Source organism: Malaya genurostris, chromosome 2 (genome assembly GCF_030247185.1).
Source record: "Malaya genurostris strain Urasoe2022 chromosome 2, Malgen_1.1, whole genome shotgun sequence".
Taxonomy (NCBI): domain Eukaryota; kingdom Metazoa; phylum Arthropoda; class Insecta; order Diptera; family Culicidae; genus Malaya; species Malaya genurostris.
In genome coordinates, this window is record NC_080571.1 from 152,954,688 (window position 1) to 152,971,343 (window position 16,656).

The following is a 16,656-nucleotide window of genomic DNA, read 5'->3' on the forward strand; positions in this document are numbered from 1 at the left end:
TTTGGTAGTGGTATCTAGGCCGCCCTGTAACCAAGGGTCAGCCGGGCAAATTAGAACCCGAGTAGTTGGGAAAGCCGCTACTTACATTTGGCGCACAGCGCAAAATACACACCGAAAAAAAATATTTTTCGATTTTGAAAAATATTTTTTTTTTCCCGGTGTGTGGGGTGCCTCTTCCAAAATTCGGATTTTCGTAGAACAGTGGTGAGGTTTTTTCCGTAATATTGTTTCGCGGTCGTAATAATTATATATAAATTTTTTTCTGCTAATTTTGGTACATATGTTGTGTTTTTTTTTCTTTCTCTGGTCCAAATCGGTGAATTGAGTTGCTTTTGAGTGGTCTGCCGAACGATTTGACTTTAAGTTGTTGGCTTTACTTGGTCGTGGTCCGCTTTGCATTGTCTGTCTGATTTGGGACATTTCTGACACAATTCGATTTCTTAGAATCTTTAAGGGAATCGTTAGTGGGCAAAAAATAAAATAAAAGATAATATACTGTACCACTACTTGCATGCTTTGTGTCTTGCTTGTTTCTTCGAAAATAGCGCAAGGGATAATGGCGTTGGAGAAATTCAACCAGGCATACGTGTTTATGCGAGTCGACCATTTACATTTCGACGAGCTAGACTTTGAGTTGATAACTCGAAACATTTTTGTTTCTTCTGATTCTGACCATTCGGGGGCCCAGCGACAACGACGTCTTCGGGGGATTTTGTCTCAGGAGCGTTCAGCTCAAACGGAAACAGTTCGCACGTTTCGCGGTAATGCGGCAGAGGAAAAGGAGATCTGCCTTGGGAAACTCCTTTCTATCAAGGAGGATCTCCAGTACCGATGTCCAAATAAAGAAGTTTTCCGAACAAGGTTACTTCATTTAGGGTCAAGACTCCAAGTCATCCGAAAATATGCAGCAGGTGACGCTTATCAGGATATTTCGGGTTTGCTGGAAGAGGTTGTTGCCGTTTATGGCTGTCATTTTAGTGATGACCAGGTTGCAATTCCGCCGGAAACAAAACAAGGAGAGGACGGAGAGGTAATAGGAGATTTGCTGGGTAAAGACGTTCTCACGTCTCAACCAGACACTGATCCTTCCGACATTCAAGGATCTACAAACGCACAGCTCGTAGGCGATGATCTGGTGCGTGTCTTGTGCGAAATGAGGGACGAGATTCGCTGCTTACGACAGCAATCCGAAGAAAATAGAGCTCTGGCGTCTCAGAGGTCTGATGCTTTTTCGGAAGCTACTAAGACGCTAATGGGTGGGATTGCTTCACTGACTACTATTTCGTCAGTTTTAAGAAAGACGGTACAAGAAGTAGTCACACTTCGAGAATCCGTCAACGAACTCCGGGCGCTAATTCATCAGGAAACATCTAGCAACTCCGGGATGGATCTGCAGACCGATCTGGACAATACGCGTTTGGTGGACGAACCAGAACAATCTGAGATTACTGACCCAACACTGGCGCCCAGTCAGAAACTAAATGTGTTGCCACCAGTAATCCCTGATCAACAAAATTTCGTACGTCCACCACTTCTGAACGGACAACCGAACCTAAATTACAATCCAAATTTCCAGTTCCAAACTCAGAACCAGCAATACGGTCCTAGTTTAACCAATCAGCCGTTTCCAATATCTGGCTTTGTAGGAAATAATGCAAGAGGAAATTATTCTCGCAGACCACAGCGCGTTTCGGATTGGAAAATTAAGAAGTACGCTGGAACTGACGATGGGACTGGACTCAACGAATTCTTGGACACTGTAGCAAATTACGCCGCATGTGAACAAATGTGTGAAGAAGAGCTGTTCAATTCTGCGATGCATTTATTCACTGGCAACGCTCTGTCTTGGTATCAAGCTATGCGAGCGCAGAACCGGCTGTTCAACTGGAATCATCTTGTTTGCGAGCTCAAGGCAAATTTCGTACATCCAGAACTTGATGCTACGCTCAAGATGAAAGCACTCCAGCGCCGACAATTGCGAAACGAATCTTTCCAAGAGTATTTCTTGGAAATGGAGAAAATATTCCGTGCTATGACGGTTTCAATGACACCGAGTGCAAAACTCGATGTGCTCAAGCGAAACCTGAGAAGCGAGTACAAGCAGATGCTGATTCTTAGGCCAGTGAACACTCTCGCAGAATTGATGAGCCTTGGTAAATCGATCGATGCATCCAAGACTCCGATTTATCAAAAAGTGTTCGGTTCTTCCAAGGAAGTTGCTGCTTATTCTGACGACCCACCCCAAAATAAACAGGATCAGACCAAGCAAAAGGGTGGTGGACAGAATAACAGCGGCGCAAAATCCAAAACGTTTTGGAACAAGAACTCCCAATCGGCAGTTCTTGAGCCCAAACAACCTCCTGATAACCAGAAAAATCAGAAAGGTAGTCAGGATGGAAAGAATCTCGCGAAGAATACGCAAAACCCGAAGCCGAACAATACACAGGAGAAACCCGTTATTAGTTTACAGTACTTGGTGGAGAAGCATCGTCCTCCCGTGCTCGGTGTCTGCTACAACTGTGGAGACAAAGGACATGAACACGAGGACTGCCAAAACCCGAAACGGGTCTTCTGCATTGTTTGTGGTTTCAAAGGTTTTGACGTTTCTCGATGCCCTTACTGCCTAAAAAACGGGATCAGAACCAACTGAAGTCGCAGTTGGCAGATTCAAAGCGCTCTGTAGAACAGCTATCTATTGACCCACAAATATATAACAGTTTTCGGCCGGCTTGTGATAAGGACTATGAAAATTCGTTGTCCGTCGAAACCATCGTCCTTGATGACCCGTCCGATGATCGTCCTTTCGCTATTGTCGCAGTGTATGGCAAAACCTTCAAAGCCTTGCTCGACAGTGGTAGTAACGCCACAATAATGACAGAAAAGCTATACCGAAAATTTTCGAAGCATCCAGTGAAAAGTTTGGAAAGACCAATCGAATTACGATCTGCGAATGGTCAGCCCTTACCAATCATTGGACAAGCGTATCTTCCATATACTTTTCAAAATTTGACAAAGGTTATATGTACTCTTATAGTAGAACATTTAACAGTCAACTCCATTCTGGGTATAGACTTTTGGCGTGCCTTTGGTATTTTGCCAGAAATACAAACCTGTGCTCTGTCGAACTCAGGTCAAGAAGCTGAAGTCATTGATAACGATGAACCGAGGGAGTCTATACTCACTACGGAACAGTTAGCATGCATAGAAGATGTAAAAAAATGTTTTCAGGTGGTAGAGCCCGGAAAATTGAACATGACCTCCTCTACGGAGCACAGAATTGTTATCAAGGAAGAATTCCAAGGTGCGGCGCCCGTGTGCCGATATCCTTATCACATGACTCCGAAGAAGCTGTCTAAGGTCTGGGAAGAAGTGGACCGATGGCGTTCTATGGGAATTATCGAAGAATCGGATTCGGATTGGTCACTTAATATAGTAGCGGTTACGAAACCAGACGATTCGATACGTCTCTGTCTAGACGCAAGACCCCTTAATGAGCGGACTGTACGTGATGCATATCCTTTGCCACATCCCGGGCGTATATTAGGCAGTCTTCCTAAAGCCAAATATCTGTCCACCATAGACCTTAAGGAAGCTTTCCTTCAGGTACCTCTGGCTAAGGATAGTCGAAAATATACTGCCTTCAGCGTTCCTGGCAGAGGTATGTTCCAGTTCACTCGCCTACCATTTGGTCTCGTCAACAGTCCAGCTACCCTGGCTCGGTTGATGGATCAAGTTTTAGGACGAGGGAAGTGGGAACCTTACGTATTCGTTTACCTCGATGATATTATCGTGGTGAGCGATGCGTTTGAGCATCACTTGCAGTTGCTCAAAGCCGTGGCCGACTGTCTAGCAAAAGCCAATTTAACAATAAATTTGGTTAATCCCGTTTTGGAGTTCCTGAACTGAAGTTTCTTGGGTATTTGTTGAATCAGGATGGATTGAAAGTGAATCCAGACAAAATTCAACCGATTCTCGATTACGAGAGGCCGGTCACCGTAACGAAGCTTCGTCGGTTTCTTGGCATGTGCGGTTATTACCGCCGATTCATCGATCGGTTTAGTGAAGTAACAGCACCTTTAACCGATTTGTTGAAAACGAAATCCAAGAATATAGTTTGGAACTCCGAGGCAGAAATCGCGTTCCTTGAAATAAAGGAATTTCTTGTCACTCCTCCAGTTTTGGTCCCGCCAGACTTCTCCAAAGAATTCATCCTACAGACGGACGCTAGTGATGTTGCAGTCGCTGCCGTTCTGGTTCAGAAGTATCCTGAGGGTGAGAAAGTAGTTGCATATTTTTCGCATAAACTGACCACTCCCCAAAGGAATTACCATGCCACTGAAAAGGAAGGTCTGGCGGTGATATTGGCGGTTGAACACTTCCGAGGGTACTTGGAAGGCTATCATTTTCGTCTAGTTACTGATTCGTCGGCCATTATCTGGATACTGAAGACTAAATGGAAAACCAGTTCTCGTTTGAGTCGTTGGAGTTTAGAACTGCAACTCTACGACATGTCTATCGAGCACCGGAAGGGCAAGGACAATGTCGTTCCGGATGCTTTATCTCGGGCCGTAGCAGCCATTTCCGCATTGTCCACCTCAGGCTGGTACTGTTCCATGAAGTCAAAGGTAATTCAAAGTCCAGACGATTATGCCGATTTTAAGGTCGAAAATGATCAACTTTTCAAATATGTGGTCTCGAAAAGTGTTCCTTGTGACTCGCGGTTCAGTTGGAAACTTATACCAGCACCCGAGTGCCGTCAAGAAATTATTAAAAGTACCCACGAAGAATTGCTTCACGTGGGATACGAGAAACTGATCCATGAGGTGCAGCTACGATATTACTGGCCTCGTATGGGATCAGAAGTTAGGACGTTTCTTCAAAATTGTGGGACGTGTAAGGAAATTAAAGCTCCTTTCGTCCCAGTCCAGCCCGAAATGGGGCAGTCGCGTGCGACTAATGCACCATGGCGAATGGTTTCTGTGGACTACATTGGTCCCCTTCCAAAAAGCAAACGGGGAAATCAACACTTGCTTGTCGTACTTGACGTCTTCAGCAAGTACGTCATGTTGAACCCCGTGCGCAAAATCTCCAGCAATACGCTTTGTTCGATACTGCGCGAGCAGTGGTTTAATCGCCATGGTTACCCGGAAATTCTGCTGAGTGACAACGCCTCCACTTTCACATCGATAGAGTTCAGCCAGTTTCTAAAAGAAACAAACGTTAAACATTGGTTGAACTCCCGATATCATTCGCAGGCTAACCCAGTGGAACGAACGAATCGCTCGATTAACACCGCCATCCGGGCATACGCTCGTACCGAGCAACGTAACTGGGATGTCCGCATTACAGATGTGGAACGCATCCTAAATACAACAGTTCATTCCTCCACTGGGTTTAGTCCACATTTTATCATACACGGAAGTGAAATGGCCTCAGCGAATGATTTCAGCAGGATTTCCGGCGAGGGTGACATAGAAACAAGGCACCAACAGATAGACAAAATCAGGGAGATTGTGGTCAGAAATTTGTAAAAGACCAGCGAGGGCATCCGACATCAATATAACTTGCGATATCGCAAATTTGCGAAACCTTTTGATGACGGACAAATGGTTTACCGTCGAAACATGAAGTTGTCGAATGCCCTCGAGTCGTATAACGCAAAAATCGGACCACAATACTTACCGGCTAAAGTTGTCTCCAAAAGGGGTGCTTCCTCCTACGAGCTGACAGATTTAACGGGTAAAAATCTTGGAGTTTGGCAAGCAAATCTCCTTAAACCAGCATGAAACCATCGACCGCGTCGTGTCGGGACGGCGGTATGCTTCCTTACGGTTTACTCACTTGGGAGTTTATCAGAGGCTGCCGTCAGTTTCGGACGACAATAGCACAGACGTTTGGTGAAAAAAAAAATATTTCTCCGTCTTCTCTGAATTGGTCGCAGAAGATCAGACCTGCTACGGGAAGGTACTTCATAACCTTCCCCGCATTTTCTTCAGTGCTTCGCCTACGGTGAGGTAATCAAACACTGAAATAATATTACAATACACCCGTGTTCGGTAAACTTCTTCCACGGTTTCTTCCGACGTTCGTCGATGGGCAACCACCGTCAGATTAGGAGAGTGGGGTGAATGGCAAATATGTATGTATAACTTGCATGCAGTTCGGATGCCCGAGTAAAACGATACCGCATCATCGGTTACGGGTATATACTAAATTTAAAATAGTATAATCCTAGATTTACGATTTAATCTAGAACGGTTCGGGCGATTCTTACAAGAATCACTTAGAATCGGAAATTATACAGGAGACATTCTTTGGTCCCTCTCAAACGTTTCTTTTGCCAATTGCTAAGCGTTATGAGGTGAATAGGGATGAGTATGCAAACTTTTGTCCGGAATGTCTGGGGTGTACGAAACGATGACGGGTTAGCGGTATGGAGTGTGTGTATATACGAATGTGATATTGAATGAAATAGATGAATGCGAGCGTGAATGGATAAGACGAAAATGTTTCGGGTTTAATTTGAGGGCTTGACGAGATATGAATGATCGCGCGGCCAATGAATGGGATGAGTGGGTTCGAAGTGAAACCTGGGCATAGAGTGGTAGTAGTGGTATCGTAAGGACACGGAATATATTACTGGACAGTCGATGAAAACAGGACAAACAATATGCCGACAACCGTTCCCCTGCAAGCTGGAAACGATTTGTAAGAATTATATTTTTCACTTGCAGGGTTTTGGGAACATCGGGTTGTTTTCGGATTTGTTTTGGGTTGGATTTGGAGTGCAATCCATGGCCGGTATCGGCGGCAGCTGACGGCTATTCGCTTCGCGTATGTTGCCAACATTTTTAGGCTAAACATGAGCAACCACTTCACCGATGAGGACACCGGTCGATTAGCTTTTTGAGATGATATTTTGATAAATTGCGGAAGGAATGTTAGGGTTTAGTTAGCTTTGTTTTCTTTTATTTATATATTTATTTATTTATCCATCACGTTCATTTATATTGTATCGGTGTTAGGTGTTAGACTAGAAAAAAATTGTTGTCAATTTTTTTTCCACCCGGTGTGGGCGAGATTGTAACCCATTAGGGTAACAATTTTGCACTGGGTGGAGAATCACATGATTTTGTGTACATTCATCACAGTGTGTAATGTTACGCAATGTCATACTCACCACTGTTTCCAATGTTCGTTCAAATTTTCCAGTATTTTTTGTTTATTTCTTGTTGTGTGAACGATTTTGTAGGTTTAGATAGGTGTAGAAAATTTTGTAGAATAATTGTAAATAAATAACATAGGGCTTAGTTAGGTTGCAACTCTCCCTTTGCTGAAAAACTACCGATTTATGCTGGGCAAGGGCGATGACAGTTGGAAGAGGGGTTTGTTGACATCGAACGGAGAAAAAGAAAAAGAGAACCACGGGGAGATCAGAGATCGTGGAAGAGAAGTGCGATTGTTTTCCGCGAGAATAGCGAATTCGCGAAGTGCGCGTGTGTGACGGAGAATAATACCCGTCAAAAGTACCGGTTGGTGGGTTTTTGTGAAAGTGTGCGGTGTTGGCTCGCCAAGTGGCTAAGTGTAAAGCAGCCATTGAACCGTCCGTTCTCGCTGTGAAGGATCAGTCGAATGAGCCGAGCTCTCCTTCACAGCTAATAGCCAAGGAGAACGAAGCAGGGTCGAACAGATTCCCCTGGGAAGTTACTGCGGTGACTTCTGGGATCGTTTACGGGGAGTAACCGATCCGGCGTTATTTCGCCACCGTCGCTAGGGAGGTTCCAACAAAGGAGCCAAGCTCACCTCCCTGGCTAAAAGCAAAGGACTAAAGCTGTCATCGTTCCGATCTACCCAGTCAGGAACTACCAGCAACAGGCACTACGGCGAGGGAGAGTGAAGTAAGGTAAATTTAATAATTCATTTTGTTTATCTTTTGTTTGGGGTACGGAATCCGAAATATTTGGTAGTGGTATCTAGGCCGCCCTGTAACCAAGGGTCAGCCGGGCAAATTAGAACCCGAGTAGTTGGGAAAGCCGCTATTTACAACGTACAGAACAGATTCTGAGAAAAATTTCTCACTGCTAAAGCTGTACACACCGAATTATTTTTACGGATGTCGGTACAGTTTTACTGACTTTCAAACAGCTGAATATTCGGTAATCCGTTCAGTAAAAGTTTTATTTGCTGAATGATCGGTACAGTGCCACTGAACTTCGATCTGTCATAATTCTAATGACTTCACAATTCTAAAAATATGTAAACGTTTTAACCCGTGAAGTATTACTGTTTTTTAGTAAATTGTATTAGAGATCTGGGAAAGGAAGGAGCAATTTAGTTTTCAAAATATATTTCCATCCGATTAATTAATTTATTTGCGTGTGAAGAATGAATTGAATTACATTTGCTCTCCAGAAATAATTTATTCAAATAAAATGATCAGATATCTTTCGGATGCAATTCAGTAGAATATGGGATCACCCTTCATATGTTTAGAGTGCTGAAATAAAAAATTTTAAAAGGCTTTTTGAATATATTCACTAAATGAAAAAATACCGCTAGGAATCAGTATTATCTATTTTTCGCAAGTAATCAATTCGCACCACTATTTTTTCTCTACAAATCTAGAAATTTTCACATTTTTACGTTCAAAAATTATATTATTTGACAGATCTGTATTTCTGCTGAATGTATAGTGATGGTTACTGAAGTTCTTAATTATTTTTTATTAATTTTCCGAATATTGGTACAACTTTCACTGAGTTCGTCAAGAGAAATGACATTTCAGAGTTCACAGACCGTATCAGTAAATAATAAATATCCGTAACTTTTACATAGGAGTTGAATAAATTTTACTTATCTTTCAGTAAAAATAATATTTTACAGATCGTTGCTGCAAAAATTACTACCGAACACAAAAATAGAACTTTTTTTGTATAATAAACTGCTTCAAAGTTTGTTCTGTCGGTTGAACGTATGAGTAATTCCATAAAACGGACTGTTCAGAATAGAAATCTGTGCATTTGTTCAATTTTCGCTTAACAGAAGTATTTCATATTTTCACATTAATCTTTGGTGATGTTTCTTCTTTTGGAGCTAAAGCGAGTGTGTGTCGAATTCCGTTGAATGTAGGGTAAGTAATCAGAAAAATAATGGAAGAAACGTTGACCACTTAGTCTTTTGACAATTCTTCTGACGAGACGAAGTTCGACGGGTCAGCTAGTGTTATTATGAATCCATACGACAAAATCGCTGTTGGTGGACAATGTTGTATCATTTAAATTAATCGACACCAGACCAGTGCAGCACTGAAAACCAAAATTGCATACGAGAGCAACTGCCGACAGCAATATTGATGCCGATCCACCTTGATATATATATATATATATATATATATATATATATATATATATATATATATATATATATATATATATATATATATATATATATATATATATATATATATATATATATATATATATATATATATATATATATATATATATATATATATATATATATATATATATATATATATATATATATATATATATATATATATATATATATATATATATATATATATATATATATATATATATATATATATATATATATATATAGGCAAATTTGAATAAAGTATTATAAAACATAATTGTCAGGCTGAGACTTGGTTTGAGATGGCTTAAGATTGAAACTTTAATGCTGATATCCCACGTAAACTTACGAGGGTAAAATTTTGAAAGTATATGGAATTGAAATTATATTTTGTTTATTCCGATTGTTGATGATGAATCAGAACAAATTGGCTCAAATGGCTCAAATGATGATGAAACATTTATTTTCGTCATTTTATAGTGAGATATGAAGATGCAAATGTTGAACGCTCATTGAATTTCTCATTCTAAAACCATTGAATGTTTCAATAACTCTTTGACGCGTGGAAAATCGATTTTTTCTGCAGATTTTTATCAAAATTAACATTTTTTTACTCGCTAAGTCAGTTTTGTTTTTTATACTTTATAGAGAAATAAAAGTCCACAGAAGTTTTTTTTTCGGATTTACAGACTTGTGCAACTCTGTCTGAAGATATTTGAATGTTGTATTGTTTACGTATTGAGTGTGAAGTTGACAGTCGGGTGTCCGGAATTTGCGAATTGCTCGATTAGTTTTTGAATTGAGCAAAATTTTCAAATTGATCGATTAAATAATAATCGAATACCCGCTTAATTATCCAATACTCGATAATTTATTCAATTATTATTATTATTATCGAATTCGAATCGAATCATTCGACTAGTTTAATAATCGATATTAGTTTCAATCTAATCGATTTAATATTATTCGAGTATCTGGATTATTAATCGATTTCTCGATCGACATTCCTACATCCATAAACGGCACATACACCTTCAGTTTCCCGGAAAGTCCAAATGAACCTTGGACGGAATGAAAAACTGAACGATTAACTGAGCTGAGCGTGTGTGGTGACTATTCAGTGTTGCGTTTTGTCTTCATGTCAGTTTCATCCGTTTTTTTTTCATGGAGACAAAAGAAAAAGAAGAAAACTGACGGACTGAACGACAAAAGTGACAAAAGAAATTCTGCTTTGATCTAGCAAATATTGCTGCTTGAAGAATCTACAAAACATGACAAAAAATATTTCTCAGTGGATTAGTTTATTTCAATCAATATTTTGATAAAAAGAACAAATATTTTACTTGTGCGTTTCTGTCAACTTCTTGGCAAATCATTTCACAGTACATTCAATTTGAAAAACCTGTTTTAATCCACCTAGTGGTGTAATGATGCCTTTCTAATATTACTAATATTTTCAACAATATCACTAGAAGATTTTGTGAAGATTTTTTGTCGTGAATACGACTTACTTTACTATGGGGTGCCTTTTCAAAATTTACCCTCTGAGAGAGTGATAAGTTTTTGATCGTGAATATCTATTGTTGTATCTAATGAATCAACATAATTCTTGCGACATGCCATCGGAAATATGATCACAATTTTATGATAAAATTCTCAGTTTTGTGACATAGTCTCAAATAATTCAAAATTAAACTTTTCTGAAATGTTTGGTATAAACGAGTATCAAAGAGGATAATTCATAAGGCGCGTTTACCTGTCTCGTATTTTTAAAGCTCATAGCTCAGTGATCTGTGAAAGGATTTATATAATCTAACTACCAATAGAATCGAAATTTTTCAATTTAAACGGGTATAGAAAAAGCATTGAAGTTTTTCAATAGTACACTATTGAAAAACCTGTCTCATTTGCTCCATGTCAACACCAGCCAATCAGAATGCGTTCTAAGGAAGAGAACAAAATATCTGCTGCTGTACAATAAATCGTCCGGGAAAAATGTTCCGAAAAGTGGTGAATATCGCAGTGAGTTCCTCAATTTGGTCCTTGTGAATGCTAGAAACGAATCCCTACAGCATATTGATAGTTTCTTTCAATAAATTATGCAAATCCGAAATGAAATAATCGACAATAAAATTCTGTATGCGGCTATTTTTATAGCCGTTAGGGCCGCCCATTAGTGAAAAAGCTACAAACGAAATCACATAAAAGGAAATCTCTTAACAAAAATTCAATCAGTTTGGATTCTATCGCCACTGCGAGCAGATGTGTTTTGTGTCGTCTGCACGCTTTCTACAAGAGCGATTACGTCACAGCTGCCAGTCATTAGCATTGGGAAAAAAACAACGGTGGAGAACATTGCACAATATCAGCCGTTCTAATGGCTCTAAAAGTTTTCTAAAGAACTATTAGGATTTGTTGTTTGCAAATCGTAGGGAAATATCCTCAGTTTACTGCAAATCAAGAACAGTTTGCTTAGATTTGTGCACTTTTCGCTGTGTGAAATTCACAGTAATCGAGATCAAGTGAAGCCTTTTTTTGCGAAAAATGTTCCAGAGTTTAATATCGTAGAGAATTACGCAATTTGACTCTTCTGAATGCTGGAAACGAATCCCTACAGCATATTGATAGTTTCTTTCAATAAATTATGCAAATCCGAAATGAAATAATCGACATTAAAATTCTCTATGCGGCTATTTTTATAGCCGTTAGGACCGCCCATTAGTGAAAAAGCTACAAACGAAATCACATAAAAGGAAATCTCTTAACAAAAATTGAATCAGTTTGGATTCTATCGCCACTGCGAGCAGATGTGTTTTGTGTCGTTTGCACAGCTAGTTTCGCTTTCGACAAGAGCGATTACGTCACAGTTGCCAGTCATTACCCTCTCAGCAGGCCGTTCAACTTTGTTGATTTTTGAGCGCTTGTTGAACGATATATTGCACGAAATATTCGTTCAATTTGCTGGAACGGTTTGTTGTTGTTTTTTCTCTTGCAAAAATAGTGTGAAAATTAAGTGTTACCTTTCCATAGAAAGAAAATTTGTTGTTATTCTACGTGAAGTAGAAGTATTGTGCAGGTATGTATTGTTAGTTTGAACAAATAAGTGGAAAAAACTTCAGAAATTCTGTAGTAAAACTAGTCCAACGGGGCTCCAACTCCTCATGTTAAAAATGGCTCAACAATGGACCTCTGTCTGCCGGGTTTGTTGAACGAAAAAAATGGCATTCGGTTCAACGGTCTGTTTCAAAATCGGCAAACGAAGGTCCCGTGTTGGCCTCCCGTTGAACGATTGATTGGACTTTCATTGGACCAATGATCCAACGTATTGGACCAATGAAGGACCACCGTTGAACGTTTTTTTCTAATTGGGTAGCATTGGGAAAAAAACAACGGTGGAGAGCATTGCACAATATCAGCCGTTCTAATGTCTCTAAAAGTTTTCTAAAGAACTATTAGGATTTGTTGTTTGCAAATCGTAGGGAAATATCCTCAGTTTACTGCAAATCAAAAATAGTTTGCTTAGATTTGTGCACTTTTCGCTGTGTGAAATTCACAGTAATCGAGATCAAGAGAAGCTTTCTTTGTTTTTGCGAAAAATGTGAAAAAGGGGAATGCGTGCATAATTCATACAATTGATATTCGGAAGTGTTAAGGAACATGTCAGTTGTTTTCGTATTCACGACATCCAGTTATGTCTCTAACATTACCCACCCGCCTTTTTTTCCAATCTTGAATAAAATTAGAAACTTTCTTTGTGTATAAATTAACATAACCTTTTCAAATTGTAAACAGTTATGTCAAGTTGATAAGAATTTTTCTTTATTTTGCATCGTCGCACTAAATGATTAAACACACTTTATCCTATAGATCTTTAACCAGAAATCGGACCCGGATGAAATTAAACAGCAACCTATAAGGCTGTAGGAACTTTTATTGGAGCCTGTTTGTGGAAATCGATCACATTATCTCTGTGAAAATTGAGTGAGTCTCGTTTTAAACTTTTTGGCTACTACTTCTGGTACTTCTGGAACCAGGAACTTGGAACCAGTATAACCAAAGTCGGTTCGTTTAGTAAGTTACTAATATAGCCTACAAATTGAATCAGTTTAAAGCCAAATCTAGAAGAATTTTACCCTTCGACGGTCTAAATGACGGTGTGAAATTCAATAGCAACCTACAGGGCTACGAGATTTTTTTTAATAGTGACATTATGTGAGCCATACCCACACACCCACATACATTGCTCAGCTCGATGAACTGTGTCGAATTGTATAGAACACTTAGCCTTTCGGGTCAATTTCCACTGGTAAATTTTTCAAGTAATTGTATAGACTTTCTTTATGAGAAAGGCAATAAGTGAACTTTTATTGAAAAGCATCTTTATCATGATCTTGTAATAACACTAAGAAATAGGTACAAATTGAATAAAAGGATTAAAAATTTACATATTTTTCACCTGAAAAATATAAATTTTAATGTGGCAACCCTGCACGCTATACGAAATTGAACAAAGCACGCTGTGAATGGAGCAAAGCCGCACGTACCGTCGCGTACCAGTTTTGCATCGTCATTTTTTTCGATTATAGAGGTTTTAACATTGCTGTCATTCACCTCTTCGGACCAGAAAAGTTTTGTGACCCTATGTGCGGGGTTGGGAATCGAACCCAGGTGGGCAGCGTCAAAGGTATCGACTTACCCATCACGCTATACCCGTTCCCCTGCATCATCATTTTGAATTTGAATGTTTTGACACTTATCGCCCTATAATTTCGGAACCTGAAGTCAGATCAGGATGAAATGGCATAGTATATTTAAAGACAATAAGAGCTCTAATTTGAATCATGAATCGTGAAAAACGGCTTAACCGTTGCTGAGAAATCGACGGGAGTTCCGTTTTTGGAGATTTTCTTCACTATTACCGGTGCTTTCGGAAGCGGAAACCGGGGACTTGTAGTCCCAAAGTAGTTTTATATATTCACTAACTAACAAGATCTGCCAATTTGATGAATTTAGCAGTAAGTTTTATAAAAATGTGCACCTCGTTTCGCCATCGCTTGTGAAAAAATACCCATGAAATTGAAAATTTTCACCAATTGCACTGTAATACCGGAACCGGAAGTCGGATCTGGATCAACTTTTCGGGGACTTTTTAAAGAATTTCTAGACCATGAAAATTAGTCAAGAAATTTCCGAGAAAATTGATTGCATATTTTTTCCTAAATTTTCACATATTTCCTTGTAATTCCGGAACCGGAAGTGGGATCCAAATAAAACTCAGGAAAATTGTATAAGGCTATAAGACCTTTCATTTAAATCTAAGTTTGTGAAAATCGGTTCAGCCATCGTTGAGAAACGTGTGTGACTATTTTTTTTCTTTATTATTGGTGCATATCACCCTGTAATTCCGGAACCGGAAGTCAGATCCATATGAAACTCAGGAACTTTGTATTGGGCCTCAAGACCTTTCATTTGAATCCAAGTTTGTGAAAATCGGTTCAGCCATCTCTGAGAAAATTGAGTGACACTATTTGTCACACACACACACACACACACACACACACACACACACACACACACACACACACACAGACATTTTGTGATCACGACGAACTGAGTCGACTGGTATATGACACTCGACCCTCCGGGTCTCGGTTCAAAAGTCGGTTTCCACTCTAACTGCTGTCAAACCGTTTGTTTGAAGTCAGTTTCGAACCTAGTTTCAACGTAGTTGAACTGAAAATCGAGTCAGTTTCAAACCTGGTTTTTAAATCAGTTTTACTCAAATCCCCGTTGCTAAGTGCGAAATCAACACAGTTTCGTGAAAAGTGTTTGTTTGATGAAACTACCTTGGGTCAGTTTCAGTTTTTTCAAGCGAAAACGACATATATGAGAATGGCAAAAATAATATTAGTTAACAATACATATACTTGAATTGTTGAAAACCCTCTGGAAAATAAAAGAAGCTGAGAAAATTGTACTTCAAAAACACGCACAAACTTTATTCGCGTGAGAAGAATAGTTCATATGAACTTAGTACTTAGTAAGTACTCAAAAAAATAATAAAAACTTAGCAACGAATTCAAAATTACCGCAACTAATTAGCAACAAATTATTCACTGGGCTTCGATTTATTTGAGGCATATTTGGGAGGGGGGTTTCGCTACCTTCATATAAACTTAGCGAAGTACTAAAAAAAATATAAAAAAAATTGAGCAACAAATTCAAAATTACCGTAACTAGTTAGCAACAAATTAGCAACAAATTTTTCACTGGGTTTCGATTTGTTTTGAAGCACATTTGGAAGGAAGGCTTCGCTAACTTCATATGAACTAAGCGAAGTACTCAACAAAATTAAAAAAAATTGAGCAACAAATTCAAAACTACCGTAACTAATTAGAAACAAATTAGCAACAAATTATTCACTGGGTTTCGATTCGTTTTGAAGCATATTCTGAGGGGGGCTTCGCCAACTTCATATGAACTTAGCGAAGTACTCAAAAAAATTTAAAAAAAAATTGAGCAACAAATTCAAAATTACCGTAACTAATTAGCAACAAATTAGCAACAAATTATTCAATGGGTTTCGATTTGTTTTGAAGCATATATGGGAGGGGGGCTTCACTAACTTGATATGAACTTAGCGAAGGACTCAAAAAAATTTTTAAAAAATTGAGCAACAAATTTAAATTTACCGTAACTAATTAGCAACAAATTATTCACTGGGCTTCGATTTGTTTTGAAGCATATATGGGAGGGGGGCTTCACTAACTTCATATGAACTTAGCGAAGTACTCAAAAAAATTAAAAAAAAAATTGAGCAGCAAATTTAAAATTACCGTAACTAATTAGCAACAAATTATTCACTGGGTTTCGATTCGTTTTGAAGAATATTTGGGAGGGGGGCTTCGCCAACTTCATATGAACTTAGCGAAGTACTCAAAAAACAATTAAAAAAAATTTAGCAACAAATTTAAAATTACCGTAACTAAATAGCAACAAATTATTCACTGGACTTCGATTTGTTTTTAAGCATATATGGGAGGGGGGTTTCACTAACTTCATATGAACTTAGCGAAGTACTCAAAAAATTTTTTAAAAAATTGAGCAACAAATTCAAAATTACCGTAACTAATTAGCAACAAATTAGCAACAAATTTTTCACTTATTTGCGTTATCATCGGTGAGGGATGCCTCGCTAAGTTCATGCTCATTTGCGAAATTTGGGACGATCTTTCTGTAATAGTTGCAAAAGGCGACGAATCTTCGCACGTTGTCGCT

General features: G+C 38.9%; 1 protein-coding gene across 1 annotated transcript; it reads left to right on the top strand.

Moving 5' to 3' along the window:
• The first annotated feature begins 556 nt into the window (after positions 1–556).
• On the top strand, positions 557–5,531 carry LOC131428910 (uncharacterized). The gene is made up of 3 exons (XM_058592970.1): positions 557–2,578; positions 2,641–3,876; positions 3,933–5,531. The coding sequence occupies exons 1-3, from the start codon at positions 557–559 to the stop codon at positions 5,529–5,531; spliced, it is 4,857 nt and encodes a 1,618-aa protein (XP_058448953.1).
• The last annotated feature ends 11,125 nt before the right edge of the window (positions 5,532–16,656 follow it).